General features: G+C 42.9%; 2 protein-coding genes across 2 annotated transcripts in view; one reads left to right on the top strand and one right to left on the bottom strand.

The window, feature by feature from the left end:
• Nucleotides 1-239: 239 nt before the first annotated feature.
• Nucleotides 240-8,035, top strand: ERP29 (endoplasmic reticulum protein 29). The gene is made up of 3 exons (XM_047088304.1): nucleotides 240-501; nucleotides 5,024-5,162; nucleotides 7,211-8,035. The coding sequence occupies exons 1-3, from the start codon at nucleotides 358-360 to the stop codon at nucleotides 7,711-7,713; spliced, it is 786 nt and encodes a 261-aa protein (XP_046944260.1). The 5' UTR covers nucleotides 240-357; the 3' UTR covers nucleotides 7,714-8,035.
• Nucleotides 8,036-15,011: 6,976 nt separating this feature from the next.
• Nucleotides 15,012-16,408, bottom strand: part of NAA25 (N-alpha-acetyltransferase 25, NatB auxiliary subunit) — a 65,609-nt gene continuing 64,212 nt past the window's right edge. The window contains exon 23 of the mRNA XM_047088249.1: nucleotides 15,012-16,060. Coding sequence (XP_046944205.1) covers nucleotides 15,938-16,060 — 123 coding nt within the window. The 3' untranslated portion in view covers nucleotides 15,012-15,937. The remainder of the gene's footprint in view (nucleotides 16,061-16,408) is intronic.

Raw genomic sequence — 16,408 nt, forward strand, 5'->3', positions numbered from 1 at the left:
TCTCCTCACGCCAAGGACGACGGGAAAAAGGCTGGCTGGCTGCGAGCCTCGCCGAGTACGCGTGCGCGGAGACTCTTTTTCCACCACCCACGCTCTCCACGGCCCCCTCGGCCAGTCACACGCGGCCCCGCCCCCTCGCCCTCGGCCTGCTCGAGCTTCGCCGAGTGCGCGCGCGCGCGCGCGGCAGCCCCATCTCCCCGCCCCTCACGTGGCCCCTCCCTCTCACCCTAGGCCGCCTGGAGCCTCTCGGGCTGTCCACGTGCGCGCTTCCGAGCCGGCCCTGCAAGTCACGTGACTCCCGATTCTGCGTTTTCTCCACTACAGCCTTCCCAGCTCCTACTACCCGAATTCGGCGTTATGGCTGCAGGCCTGCCCCGCGCCGCTTCTCTCTCCCCACTGTTTCCTCTTCTCCTGTTCCTCCTGCTCCTCTCCGCCCCGCATGGCGGTAGCGGCCTGCACACCAAGGGCGCCCTTCCCCTGGATACAATCACTTTCTACAAGGTAACGGGGGCGGAGGAATCGCGCGCAGGTGCAGCCTCAGCTAGTAATGGAGCGCACCTCCGTGGGGAAGGAGACAGGGCTGGCGGAGGGTGGTCTGTAGGGACGATCCACCAACGTAAAGGGATGGTGGACTTTGGGCCGGGGCCGTATCACGACCATGGGGTCCAGGGTCCCCGCACACCCTTGCCTTTGCAGTATTTGTACTTCCTCTTTTGCAAAAGAGCTAAGGAGATGCAGTCACGGGAACAAGCTGCCCCTTCCCCTCACCTAGGGGGAGAGGGCGGTGCCGGGCGAGATCCAATCCTCGAGACCCAAGTGGGAGGCCGGGAGGGCGGTGCGAGGCGGACGCCACCCGGCTCTGGGCTGTCGGGGGGGCGGGGGGGGCGGTGATTGAAAACTCCGCGTGTTACCTGGCATTTCTGTGCCCCTCCTCTCTTGGTGTGGCGTGCAGCCTGTTTTGCAGTATGCAAACAGTGTCCGGATGTCCTGTGTCTTGAAGAGCGCAAGCGTTAAGAATAAGGGAACTCTGGGGCCGCCTGGGTGGCTCAGTCAGTTAAACTCAGGTCATGATCCCACGGTTCACCAGTTCCAGCCCCACTCGTGCTTCCAGCTCAGAGCCTGGAACCTGCCTCAGGGTCTGTGTCTCCTCTCTCCCTCTCTGCCCCTCCCCACCCGTACTCTATCTCTCTCTCAAAGATAAATAAAACATTTTTAAAAATTAAAGAAAAAAGAAGAATAAGGGAACTCTAGGGAATATCTTGGGCCTGGGGACATAGTGAGTAAAATAGGGTCAAGATGTGGAAGGATTAGCCTGGGTAAATGGATGTTGGAGGCTGAATGTATTCCCAACTCCCTCTTGCACCCATTTTCACACACTGGCACCTTTCAACTTCACCTATGAGACGGGCATACTAAGCATTGAGAGAGAAGCCATTCATTTTATTTTCTTAATTTGTACCCGTTGCTGGGAAGGGAAACCATTTTTGGTTTCTACTTTTGTAGAGTTCTAAATCTGTCGCAAGTGGTTGAACTCTTTTCTATTCTCAAAAGAGTTCCTTGTCCTGGATTTGGCACCTGTGGCTTATTCAAGAACTTAAAAGTGTAGGTATGGCTGGTTGATTGTAAGGCACACCCCACAGCACCTCATGCTTTGGGGTTCTTTATTGGCAAAGTTATACCCCACTCCCCAAATGCGGGAATGGGATAATATCACAGACCAAGTGTGACTCAGAGGGAAATTTTGCGCTGTGAAGTTAACAGTATTTCCTAATCAGTCGGTGCCTCTCTGTCTTTATTGCTACCACCCTGGTCTCAGCTGTCATTACAGAAGTCTTCTGGCTGGTCTCCGTCTTTAGCCTCTACTCTCATCTCCTAACCATTCTCCTTTTTGTCCCCTCTGCTTCCAGCCATACATGCCTTCTGTCCTTTGAATATTCCTAGCCCATTACTGATGTAGGCCCTTTGCCCTGGCAGTTTCTTCTGACTAGAACATTCTTTGCCCAATCTTTGAAAGGTTGGTTGCTTCTTGTCATTCAGGCTTAGGTTAAATATAACCTTCTCAGAGTCCTGCCTTGAGTTCCCCTTCCCCCATCCAAAGTGCCAGTCACGTTAGTTTGATTTCTCTGTAGAGCTCTCATCGTTGATTTCCCGCCCCCCCCCCTTAGCTATTTTGTCATCTCCTGCACCAGAATGTTATATGTTTATGAAGAACTGCATTGTCTGTTTTTTCACGGATCATCTGTACAACCTAGCAGGTTACCTGTCACATGGAAGATAATTGTTGAATGAATGAACAAATGTGTTCTCCAGTCCCTTTCTAGATCTCTCTTCCATCACTGAACAGAAGAGGTGCTTCCTGGTAATACATCCAAGGGCCTTGTTCTGTGCTTTGTCTTTCAGCAGTTTCCAGTGTCTTCTTTTGTTTCTTGCCCTTCACCATCATTAGAGATAAGAAACCCTCCATGCTTTTTTTACTGCTGTGTTCACTATCACATGATAGGCCCTTGGTACGTTTTTATTCAATGAATGAATGAATGATGAATTCTTCTGTACCTTAAAGAACCAAGTTGCCTAAATATAGGGTATGGTGGAGTCAGTTCTTCAAGGATGAAGAAAGGACACAGATTTCTAAAGCAATTAAGAGATACAGCATGACCAATGAAAAGGAAAAAAATACACTGTGCAAATGTATGCCATTCAAAACCATTGTGCCTATGGCTAAAAATGGTAAAAGATGAAGACCTTTCAATTATGTTTCAGTGTTAGACCACTGTACACTTATTAATATTATTCCATAATACAAATGTAGGCCCCTTGAAGGTAGGGATCCTGTGCCATGCTTTTTAAATATCTTTCCCCCGGACATATGTAGCATCTGCTACCGTAGCCTTCTCTAGTTGTGTTCATTTATCAGATATTTTCAGAGCATCTGCCACATTCCAGGCACTCTTGGGCACTAGGGATATAACAGAGAACAAGTCAGATAAGGTCCTTATTCTCATAAATGTACATTCTAGTGGAGAGAACAGATAACAAACATGCAGGTAAGAATTTTAGAGGGTGATTAATGCAGTGAAGAAAGAGCAGGGTAACATGGTAGTATGGGGAAAATGAAGCAGCGCTGGATGGTATGAGCAGAGGAGGCCTCTCCATTAGGGGGGACGTCTGAACTGAGCTTTGAATGATAGACATCCTGGAAGGAATTGGGGAAGGTATTCCAGCTAGCGGAGACAGCACCTAAAAAGGCCCTAAGTGGGAATTAGTTTGTTGTGTTGAACTGAAATAAGGCCAGTTGGGCCAGAGGGATGTGATCTGATTTATATTTTAAGGCTTTGCTGCTTTTAGGCCCTCAGAACTCACATTTTGGGGGTCAGTGACCACTTAAAGGGTGAGCTGTTCTAATAGCTTCTCCCTCCTTTCCTTGGGTCCCTGGGCAGTGTTAAATATTTTTTAAAAGCTAAAACCAAATGGATATCAACACACAAAGAGGAATAAGGACTAATAAAATTTGGAATGATGCCAGCTTGACTTAACTATGACAGCAATAGCCTGTGATGAAAAAGACCTGAACTGATCACTTTGATTAGAAAAAAGTTGGGAGAAGGCAGTTTGTTAGATAAAATCTGTGCATTGGGAGAAACCATCAAAAGAAAGATTTTGAGGAGTCCTCTAAAACTTAAATGTAGAATTACTATATATGACCATCATTTCCACTCCTAGGTATATACCCAAAAGAAATGAAAACAGGCATTCAATACACATTTGTACATGAATGTTTATAACACCACTATTCACAAATAGCCAAAAGGTGGAAACAACCCAATGTCCATCACCTGATGAATAAATAAAATGTGGCACATCCATACAATGGAATATTATTTGCCCACCAAAAGGAATGAAATACCAATCGATGCTACAACATGGATGAACCTTGAAAACATTATGCTGAGTGAAAGAAGCCAGGCACACAAGACTACATGTTGTATGATTCCATCAGAGTAGACATCGTAGAGGAAAAAAGGCAGATAAGTGGTTGCTGTGTCTTAGAGGGAAGGAGGGATGGGAAATGACTGCTTCAAATGTGTGGGTATGTGATTCTTTTCAGGTGATGAAAATGTTCTGGAATAGATACTAGCACGCTGTTGTTAGTGGACTGAATCCCACTAAATTGTACACTTTAAAATGATGAGTTTTGTGTGATGGGAATTTTACCACAATTAAAGATCTTGACCCTGACAGTTTAGGACCTGGTGATCTAGCCAAAGGGAACTGTGATCTATGGAGGGGACATTGTCCTAAGCCTGGCCTCTCAGCAACTTCCTGTGAGCCCTGACATTGCAGAGTTCAGACTCAGAGCTCCCTAGCTGAAGCACCTCTGTGGTGCCAAGCCCTTTACAGATGGTTATTGGTTTTTATCAGATTTCTGGTTCATTGTTTACTGAAAAAGGCTGTTTGGGATGATGGGCATGACAGGGAACCACATAGTGTTTTCTAAGGGTTTCCTTAACCTTACCAAAAAGGCCACTGGAAGAGAAGGCCTTAATACATCTACAGCTTTGTTTATTCCTTTTTTTTAATGTTTATTTATTTTGAGGGGGGAGGGGCAGAGAGAGGTGGAAGGGAGAGAATCCCACAGTGCAGAGCCCAAAGTGGGGCTCAGTCTCACAGACTGTGAGATCATGACCTGAACGGAAATCAAGAGTCAGACACTTAACTGACTGAGCCACCCAGGCACCTGTACAACTTTGTTTATTCTAAGCTGGGTTGTATATGTCTTTGATTACTGTGAACCAGTACCTAGTGGGGTACCCAAAACCAGTAAATTTTTAAATGAATCAATGGGTGGGTGAATAAATCAATCAATTGGGTGGGTGAATGAATGAATGAATATAAGTGTGCAAGTCCTGGTCTCCCTTGCAGGCTTGGTTTCCACTTTGTTTCTTAAACAGAGGTCCCTTGAGAAAGGGTATTAGCCCCAAAGGTCCCTGGAATCCCGAACTTGCTCAGCTCTCTATGCCCTCAGGTCATTCCCAAAAGCAAGTTCGTCTTGGTGAAGTTCGACACCCAGTACCCCTATGGTGAGAAGCAGGATGAGTTCAAGCGTCTGGCTGAAAACTCGGCCTCCAGCGATGATCTCTTGGTGGCGGAAGTGGGGATCTCAGGTATGGACAAGTTCAGCATGACTGTGGAGGGCAGAAGGGGAGGAAGCTGGGAATTACTTCCCTCCACGTAGGTGGAATATCTAACACTTTTCTGTCTGAGCCACACATGAGTGTAAGTGGGGTCATGGCCCTCAAGAATCTGGTACCCATGGCAGGCTTAGCTTGAACAGATTCTGATACCACAGAACCTCAGTTCATCCTTGCAGGTGCCCAAGGTTAGAGAATCCCTCATCCTTCACCCTCCACCCCACACTGACATTAAATTGCATCTGAGAACTTGGAGTTCTCCTTGCAGGGGACTGTGGTCAGGGGGGTGCCAGTCTTCCTAGGGTCTGCATAGTAACTTCTTCCATCTTCTTTTCAGTTCTTTTTTTATCGGAACTATTGAGTTTTGGCCTTAGCTGAAATCCATCAGAGCTACCGCTAAATCAAGGACAGCTCCCAACCACAGTGACTACTCTAATAGTTGCCAGCATGTAGTGGTTTACAGTTTGTAAAGGTGTGCACAGACAATGCATTAAAAAATATATTTTTTTAATGTTTATTTTTGAGAGAGTGAGCGTGTGCAAGTGGGGTAGAGGCAGAAAGAGAAGGAGACACAGAATCCGAAGCGGGCTCCAGGCTCTAAGCTGTCGGCACAGAGGCTGACACGGGGCTTGAACCCACAAACCTTGAGATCATGACCTGAGCTGAAGTCGGATGCCCAACCGACTAAGCCACCCAAGCGCCCCCAGACAGTGCATTTTTAATCTTCACTTGAACCCCGCCTAAAAAATGAGACACATTTCCTGTTTTTATACTTGAGGAAAACTGAAGCTCAAGGAACTCCACCTAAGTATCTATTCCCAAGTGTGGAGGGTTCTTCCCTCTCTCCACTTCCTTCCAGGTTGGATGCCTCTGTTCCCTAATAAGCTTGAGAGTCTGGTCCTAGGTAGAGATTGTTAGCACACTTTTCCAGGGCAGTCAGTCAATTCTTTTTTTTCTTTTTTTTTCTGTCAGATTGGTTTCCATACAACACCCAGTGCTCATCCCAACAAGTGTCAATTCTGACTCAGCTGCAATTCCACTCCTTTGGGGCTTTTACCAAGAGAAGAATAGCAGCTGACATTTATCAAACATTTACTGTGTGCCAGGCCACTAAGTGTTTTATGTGTATCTTATCCTTGTGACAACTCTATGACAAAAGTACCGTGACTCCTATTCTTCATGCTTTGAGTACCTTGCTCAAGACTGTAGAGTTTGAAGTGATGGAACAAGGACTGGAACCCTGCACTTCCTATACTACTGTCCAGTAATAAGCAGCCTTGACCATTTCTTTTTGGCATCAGCCTTTGGGACTGCCACTGCCTGTTACCACGTATTGCACACTCTGTCAGGTTAAGTGCACGTTTCCCTTCGTTGGGTCTTCCCAGAACCTCTCATGTGTTGGGGACTCTGTCTGTTATCTACTACACGTTCCCCTTTTGGACTAAGCTCCAGCCAGAATGGCCTTTGCAATCCTTCAGTATACCCAGCTCATTCCTGCCTCAGAGCTTTGCAGCTGCAGCACTTCCTACCTGAGACGTTTTTCCTGGATCATCATGTGTCTGCCTCCTTGAAACTTTGGTCCTTCAGCTCATAGCATGTCCACAGAAAGGCCTTCCAAGACCACCCAAAGTAGGTCTTCTTACCTACTTTCACATCATCCCATTTTATCATGGCCCTGATCACGTTTATCATCTCTCTTCTCACTCTTAAGAGAACATAAGCTCTTTGCGATCACAGAGCTTGTTACTCTTAGCCACAACCAGATCTGTAGCACTTAGAACAGGACGTGGCATGTAGTGGGCATAGAATAAGTATTCAGAAGGATTCCCATATTTCAGGTGAGGAAAGTGAAATTCAGAGAGGCTAAATGACTTGATTAATGCCATATGGCTAGAAGTAGCCAAGGAGGAATTTAAACACAACCAGGATCCTTCTTGCTGTCAACTCAGATGGGCCTCATAGCAGTTTCCTGCCCTGTATTCCTCATGGTCTTGCTCCTCATATCTGGTTTCTGTTCACAGATTATGGTGATAAGCTAAATATGGAGCTGAGTGAGAAATACAAGCTGGACAAAGAGAACTACCCAGTCTTCTACCTCTTCCGTGATGGGGACTTTGAGAACCCAGTCCTGTATAGTGGGGCAGTTAAGGTTGGAGCTATCCAGCGCTGGCTAAAGGGTCAAGGAGTCTACCTAGGTATGCCTGGTTGCCTGCCTGTATATGATGCCCTTGCCGGGGAGTTCATCAGGGCCTCAGGTGTGGAGGCCCGCCAGGCCCTCTTGAAGCAGGGACAGGACAATCTCGCAAATGTGAAAGAGACTGAGAAGAAGTGGGCCGAGCAGTATCTGAAGATCATGGGGAAAGTCTTAGACCAAGGTGAGGACTTTCCAGTGTCAGAAATGAGCCGGATCACCAAGCTGATTGAGAAGAACAAGATGAGTGATGGGAAGAAGGAAGAGCTCCAGAAGAGCTTAAACATCTTGACTGCTTTCCAGAAGAAGGGGGCCGAAAAGGAGGAGCTGTAAAAAGGCACTCCAGGTTTTCCAGGGTTTGGTGGGGGTGGGGAGGGGAGTTATTTGCTGGCCATGAGACTGTCCTGGGATATAAGAGAGTGGTGGGGAAAGTGGCACCAAGCCAGAAATCTGAGCATACTCAGACATTGATGCTGATGTGACCATGCTTGGGATATCCCTACAGCCAGTCTGTGTACACCTGGAACACTTAGCAGATAGGCTTATTAAATTACCCCTCAGAAGGAATGGGTGCTGTAAAGAAGAGTGTATGGTCCAGGTCCTTGACAGGTGTAATTCTGACCCAATTAAAGTTTCTGTGTTTTGGTTAAGTGGACCTAAAGCCATTCAGTTTTCTTTCACAAATTATACTTTGGCCTGTGACCTGCTTTCTCCTTTGAATTTATTTTTTAATCTAAGCTGGTATGGACTCCACTCTACCAGGATAACAGACTATCCTGGTAACACTGGAAACCGGTGGAAACTGGCTCAAGGCCTACCTTTATTACTTTCCACTGGCGTTCAAACTCAGGTGCACCAATTGTGGGTGGCAAAATGCGTTGTCCTTTTTCTGGTCCTTAAAGTGGAAATAGCAACATTAATGAAGTTCAGTGTAGTAATTTTCTATACTCCATGAAAAACATAGAGTAAATTCTTAGGTTTACTGATATAATTGGATGTTGTAGGGTTTTTTTTGTTTTTTTGGTGTGTTTTTTGGGGGAGAGCGAGAGCAAGAGAACATGTGTAAGCAGGGGAGGGACAGAGGGAGAGAATCTTAAGTAGGCCTCATACTCAGTGCCGACTCTGATTCGGGGCTCAATCTGCACCATGAGATGACTTGAGCTGGAATCAAGAGTGGTACACTTGGGGTACCTGGATGCCTCAGCTGGTTAAGTGTTCAACTCTTGATTTTGGCTCAGGTCGCAATCTCAAGGTTCGTGAGATTAAGCCCCATGTTGGGCTCTGCACTGACAGTGTGGAGCCTGCTTGGGATTCTCCCTCTTTCTTGCTCTCAAAATGATAAACATTAAAAAAAGAATTGGACACATAACCAGCTGAGCCACCCAGGCACCCCAGTATGGGTTTTTTAAGAATTGGTTTAGATAGCTAAATGATATAATTTCTAATTTGAAAGTTTAAAAAAAATTTTTTTACATTTATTTATTTATTTTTTATTTATTTTTTAATTTTTTTTTTAACGTTTATTCATTTTTTTGAGACAGAGAGAGACACAGCATGAACGGGGGAGGGGCAGAGAGAGAGGGAGACACAGAATCGGAAGTAGGTTCCAGGCTCTGAGCCATCAGCCCAGAGCCCGACGCGGGGCTCGAACTCGCGGACTGCGAGATCGTGACCTGAGCTGAAGTTGGATGCTTAACCGACTGAGCCACCCAGGCACCCCAGTATGGGTTTTTTAAGAATTGGTTTAGATAGCTAAATGATATAATTTCTAATTTGAAAGTTTTTAAAATTTTTTTTTTTACATTTATTTATTTTTGAGAGACAGAGCGTGAGCAGGGGAGGGGCAGAGAGAGAGGGAGACATAGAATCTGAAGCAGGCTCCAGGCTCCAAGCTGTCAGCACAGAGCCCGATGGGAGCTCGAACTCACAAACCGCGAGATCATGACCTGAGCCGATGTCGGACGCTTAACCAACTGAGCCACCCAGGTGCCCCCCCCTTTTTTTTTTAAAAAGGGGAGTGTTCTCCAGTTTTCCATCTAAACTACTTTGTCACTGTCAGTTACTTGGTAAGTACCAGCTTTAAAAAAGCAGAGTGGGAGCACATGGAACTGACTCAGATCTGTTCTCAGGAGTGATAAGCAATCATCTGCAATGGTAAGCTTCATGATAACATCCCCACTTTCATATTTAACTATTTGTAAATGTTAAAGTGCAGCCCCTAAAATATTATTGAAGCCACACAAAGAAATTTAAGTTGAACAGAGTTAGCAAATAAAACCTTAACTTGTGTTCTTCCCTTTTAGCCAGGTTGGTATTGAAAGTCATCAGAAACAAAGAATACAGGAAAATCCATGTGTTGAATCAGATTAACAAAAACAATTGTGGTAGCTTATGCTCACAACTAAAACCAACTAAGGAAAAGATGTTCAGACCTAAACTGCCTATAGCACAGGTGCTCTCAACATTCAACAAATGAATGTAACTGTATATATTTGGCCCAACAATTTCAATATTTCTCCTGCTTATTATTTCATTCTACTTGAAAGTTTCGGAAGATCTTTTTGGATGCTTCTCACTGATAAACTTGCTTTAGCTGTTATAGTTGTTTCTCATCTAAAACAGGTTCACTTCCAAAGAACTAAGTATTCACGGTCTTACGGGAAATACAGTAAAACAAATGGCAGGTAGAGAGAGAACTCTAAAACTAAATGCATCCACGGTCCCTGAATATGATCTCATCTTGTCAGTTGTGAAAGGAAAGGCGGCAGCACATCAATGGGTACTTCATTGGATGGGTCCAGACTGAGTATTATAAGCTTAGGGTCTCGAGTTGAAGAAACATGAGCTATTGGGCAGGGCTAGGTAATCCTATCAGAGGTTTTTTGTATCAAATATTTTTTTTAATGTTTTTTATTTGAGAGAGAGGGAGAAAGAATCCCAAGCAGACTCCACACTGTCAGCACAGAGCCCGATGCAGGGCTCAATCCCACAAACCCTGAGATCATGACCTGAGCCGAAATCAAGAGTCAGATACTCAATTGAATGAGCCACCCAGGCGCCTGTATCGAACATTTTTCATTAAAGATGGGTGGCTCCGGTTTAGTGTCCAACTCTTGATTTTGGCTTGGGTCATTATCTTGCAGTTGTGGGTTCATGCCCCATATCGGGCTCCATGCTGTCAGCTGCTTGGGATTCTCTCTGACCCTCCCTCTTTTGCGCTCTCAAAATAAACTTTAAAACATAAAGATGGGCCCTTTTCTAGTTTTGAGTCTGAAGTGATTTGCATATGCCACATAAGTTAAATTTTCCCTGACACTTGGGTCAAATGGATTCCTTCTCTTTTCTTCCTCTAATTAAATAATATTGTGGCTCAAATGCTGCTAATCAGGTTGTAATGGAGGCTATGGACTGGCTTCCCAGAATCAAACAAATAACAATATCAAGGGAATTTGCAGGTAAGTTGGTTAAGCAAATGAGACCTTGAATCCAACATAAGAACCTGCTTCCGAGGAACTTGTAAGTCCTTGGTAATTTGTGCCACCAAAAAAGTTGGCATCAGACTTGGTCTGGAAAGATTGATTGTTCCAAGATAGAATCTGAGAATTTGAACCTAGCCATCAAGACTAAGAAGACTTGGGGATGGGGGTGGTCTAGATTTCACCTCATTTCATCAATGCTTAAGAATTTGAATCTTGTGCTCACTTCAGCACATATACGAAAGGGTTTGAATTTTACCCACCCCCTAACCTGCTAGGTAGTCTTAGGTAGTAGTAGCCTTCTCTGTGGTAACTTTTTTTCTCATATGTGAAATAGTACATTGTGGAGAAATCCACTTTTACTGGGATATATGGAAGCTGGAAGTTGCAGGAAAGCTCTGTGCTCTAACAGCATAAACTGCTATAAGTATCCCACAAATAATTTTTTTCAATCTATTTTTTAATTTACATCCAAATCAGTTAGCATAGAGTACAATTATTTCAGTAGATTCCTTAGTGCCCCTTACCCATTTAGTCCATCCCCCTCCCACAACCACTCCAGTAACCCTGTTTGTTCTCCATATTTGAGTCTCTTCTGTTTTGTCCCCCTCCCTGTTTTTACTTAAAGTCCTCATATGAATGAAGTCATATGATATTTGTATTTCTCTAATTTCACTTAGCATAACACCCTCTAGTTCTATCCCCATAGTTGCAAATGGCAAGATTCCATTCTTTTTGATTGCTGAGTAATACCCCATTGTATATATATACCACATCTTATTTATCCATTCATCCATTGATGGACATTTGGGCTCTTTCCATACTTTGGCTATTGTTGGTAGTGCTGCTATAAACATGGGGGTGCATATGTTCCTCTGAAACAGCATACCTGTATCCCTTGGATAAATACCTAGTAGTGCAATTGCTGGGTGGTAGGGTAGTTCTATTTTTAGTTTTTTGAGGAACCTCCATACTGTTTTCCAGAGTGGCTGCACCAGCTTACATTCCCACCACGAATAATTTTTATAAATATTTGGCTCATGGTTGCTTACCTTCCAGTTATTATTATGAAATACATCTCTGCATCGAGGCAGTGACAGCATCTAAAAAAAAAAAAGAACGAGAAAAAAGTGTAAACCTGAGCCCACCTTTTAAGTAAGGTTGAAAGTGGCAGTGAGGTATATCCAATTACACACCTTTCGTTAAAAGGCAAACAGCATCGGGATGGAGTAGCAGGCGAAAACATTTTTCTCAGGGCCCAGACAAGGGCATTTAATATTACTGGACACAAAGGAAACTAGGAGCTCCTCTTTCCACTGTATTGTGTGTGTCAACTTTGAATCCCAGCCTGTGGGCCCAAGTGCTTGGATAAATCATGTCCTCAGTTTGCCTGAAACCTAGTAACTTCCCGCTAACTTTAGAAATCTCATTCCTTCCTCTGACTAAAAAGTTCTGATTGCTCTGGATCCCCCTGCCCCCAACTGTATTTTCTATCTCAGTTCCTTCCCCCTTTCCATTCCTTTAAACCCAGCACTTGAGCCCATTTTTTCCCCCCAGTCATTGAAACATGCTCAGTAGTTCCTGCCATGGGGCCTCTCCACTTGGGTTCCCTTTTTGGTGGCTGACTCTTCATCAGTTGGGTCAGAGAGCTCTACTCATGATTCAGGTTATCACATACCCTGACTTACTTAAAACAGGGCTTACAAACTAAGGTTTATATTTCTTATCTTCTCCCCCACCTTGGCCACTAACTGGGACATATGCTATCATTTACCATTCTATCAACACAGCCTAAAGTGGAATCTGGCACATTGTAAAGAAGCATTCAATTCATATATGCTGAATTCATGAATGCTAGCATGAGGTACTATTTTTAAACAAAAAGACTAGTAGCCTTGAAATAAAAATTTTAAATTCACAAATACTACAATTTTGCTGAGGAATGTAACTCTCAGTACAAAACTGAGATGAATTACACCATTTAAAAGGTTGTGGCTTCAGGGCACCTGTAAGTCAGTGGAACATGTGACTCTTGATTTCAGGATTGTGAGTTCAAGCCCCACGTTGGGTATAGAGATTACTTAAAATCTTAAAAAAAAAAAAAAAAAGTTGTAGCTTCTAGGAATCTGAACAGAAATGACCCAGGCAGATAGGCAACTTAAGATGGAAGTGTTTATATAAATTAACCCATCTAGTTTAATTTGCTATGTATGCTTCACGTAGTACTGAAGAAGGAAGAATATATACTTCCCATATTAATAAATGACATCAAATAAGTAGGAAGAGTTTCAATAACAAGGCCATAGATACATTGAAACCCCTTTTTATATTAAAAGTTTAAATGAAAGACAAATCCAGGTTGAACATAGTGATTGCAAAATATAATGCAATTTTGAACAATTAAAATTATGAAAATATACAAAATTGATGGGCAACACAGCTAGGCATTTGTACATTTTCCATTATGTGGAGGACACTAAAAATTTCTCTATGTTTTATCCACATCAGATAAATGATTTAAACCAAATGTTTGCTTTGGAGAGTCTTAACTTAGGATCTCAGTAGTATAAAAAGCAGTAATTTTTCAGTCTGTAAACAGTAGTCGTGTTTTTTCTTTTTTTTAAATATCAATTTACCACACAAAAACAAACACAACAACAACAAAAAAAAACCCACACAAACCAAAAACAGCAGCAGCAGCAATGGGTTATTTGGGAATTCTCTTCAAATACCAATGACATACAATTGCTGGAGAGGGTGCTTTTTACTCATGTAAGAATATATATATATATATATATTTTTTTTAACTGTACACAATTTATAGTGCATAACAGTTTCCAAAAGAACAGATCAATAAAAGATATTGGCCATTTCTGCATAATTTCATTCTTTTTACAATTATCTCAAAATGTAAGAGGTTGGATCTAATTGAAATGCTACATTTAGTAGGAAAATCAGCAAGTAACAAAAGAAGCATAACCTCGACGTAACATTATTTGTCACTAAAACCAGTAGAGGTCCCAGGTGCCCCTAGGCAAAAGACTAGTTAGGTAGACCACTGGAGTCAAGCACTGTCCCTGAGGACCAAAGCCAGCTCACTGAGCACACATATGCTAGATTGACCATGGTCAGTTAATAGACTTGTTTCATAGAGCATTTCTATTTCTATGTACAGTATTTTTGGATATCCAAAGAAGCATCATTTCAAGAACACATGTCATACACACATCCCCCACCCCCATACACACACCAAGTTCCATCTAAATAGGCAATAGTTTTACAAAATTATGATATGTTGTCCTTAAATTAGATTTGGAATCAATTAGAACTTTCAGTTCATCTTGTTCAAGGCAGTTCTTCCTTTTGGGATGGGTATGACGGCTGTGGATACCAACTTAGATCAAAAAATAACTTCTTGAAACTACTTGATGGACTAGGATTTCCAGCAAGTCTTATTTTGAACAGATAATTTTGTAATTTTCTAAAAAATTTCCTTGGAAGTTTAAACAGTTATTTATCATCCTATCAAATTGTGAATCTAAGAAAGTCAAGATGAGGGGACAAAATACAATTGTTTTGCATACAGAGATTTTCCGAGCTCTCTTTTGTTGCTTTTAAAAGAAAAAAAGTATCACGTTTCACTGGAGAAGCATTGGAAATGACCTGTAAGGCCGTCAAGACCAATCAGTCCTCCATCAGAAGCTTGAATTTCCTCATCAAACTCATGTCTTTGCTCTTACAGAATTATTAACTTAATGGTATTTGAGTAACAAAGACCAAAAACAGAAGCACAGATTCAAACACAAAAACTTATCAAAGTAATTGTATAAACTGTATAACATTTTCAAGAGCAATGTTTATCTTTTCTGTCAGACCGACCTCTGAAGCTACAGTCTTGGGGAGCTCCAGGTGTACAATGTAAACACCACCCTGGTGCAATTCTCAAGTTTGAAGAAAGCAGACTGAAAGTCAAACCCAATGGATAACATTTCTTTTGCCAGCCTAAAACTTAAAACCTAGATTAAGTCCATAATATACATTCCTTCCTTCCTTCCTCCCCAAACTCCCCACTTAAAAAACACTAAAGTATTAAATCTTTATTTTCAAGCATATATATATATATACATATATATATGTATATATATATATATATATATATATATATGCTTGAAAATATATATGTAAAAGCATATACATATATATATATCTCACAAAACCAATGACACTGGTATTAGACTCGCCTGCATAAATTATGTACACCTCTCTTCTCTAAAACAGTGATTCCCATCTTTCCCAAAGATGGATGAAAGACAGCAAGCTAGTACTCAGCAGGCCCGTAAGTGGCCTGCACTGCTTTCCCCTCCATACAGCCGTAAGTTAACACAAGCCTATTTGTGATTTAACTCTCACAGGAGCTAGGATGGGGATGTCTTGGCTATTAGACTATTAAGCCAAACACTTGAGTGAGTGCCTGTGGTCTTCTGAGGGGCACCCTTCACTGACAGGTGCCTATGCCAGATTTCATCTGAGGCCCTTCAGGTACCTGCTTTGGATTCTGTGGGAGCAAAGCAGCTGAGGAAACCTCAAAACTAAACTAATGTGGAAAGGAAAGAGGGCCTGCTCCCAGCCATGGTCCCCCTCCACTGCTTTCTGCTTCCTAAGGCTCAAGAACCAGACCAAACACCCACTGCTATAATGGTAGGGCCATTCAGCTGCTCTGAGGTCAATGCTTTATGCTTAATTTCTATTGCTGCTTTTATAGGACAACCCCCCCCCCACCAGATGTTTCTGGCGATGGAAGGAAAGAAGAAAAGTGGGGTTCTCTTGTGGCTGCCATATGCATATGAACATGTATAAAAAGTGGTCAAACCCAGATAAGGGTCCTGCTTCCGGTTTATATACAATAATTTAATCAGTTGTATACATTTAATACCTAAAAAATTAATTCACAATCAAAGTCCTTCATGCATTTTATGAGGAAGTTCTGGATTAAAATGATGGTCAACCAGATGTCGCTTTTGCCTGGGAAGATGATGTCATTTTCTGCTGCAGAGTCATTGATGCCTGTGGTTCACACTTGCTTAAATTTTTAGTTTCTTTGTGGTCTCCAGTCTTTTCTTCAGCAGCTCACCAATTTCCAGAAGTGAGTGTAGATAACTGCTCTGCACCTTCCCTTGCACAGTCTTTGAAAATTTTCTCTCTTCCTACAAACGAGACAAGAATTAGTGGTCTTGCTCTGAAAGCATTCTCCCAGATTACAGTTCCTCTCACAGATGTTAAAACTACCCATGGCGCTCCTGGATGGCTCTGCTGGTAGAGCATCAGACTTCTGCTCAGGTCATGGTCTTGCGGTTTGTGAGTCTGAGCCCTGCATCGGGCTCGCTGCTATCAGCACAGAGCCTACTTCGGATCCTCTGGCCCCTCTCTCTGCCTCTCCGCCACTTATGCACTCTCTCTCAAAAATAAATAAACATTAAAAAAAAAATTACCATTACCTTTGGTCTCATGGCAAGCTTCATCAGAATACAGTGGATCATTTTCAGTTTCAAAAA

This window comes from Lynx rufus, unplaced genomic scaffold (genome assembly GCF_022079265.1).
Source record: "Lynx rufus isolate CCGP_SWC_20201006 ecotype Redwood Valley unplaced genomic scaffold, mLynRuf1.p SCAF_24, whole genome shotgun sequence".
Lineage (NCBI taxonomy): Eukaryota > Metazoa > Chordata > Mammalia > Carnivora > Felidae > Lynx > Lynx rufus.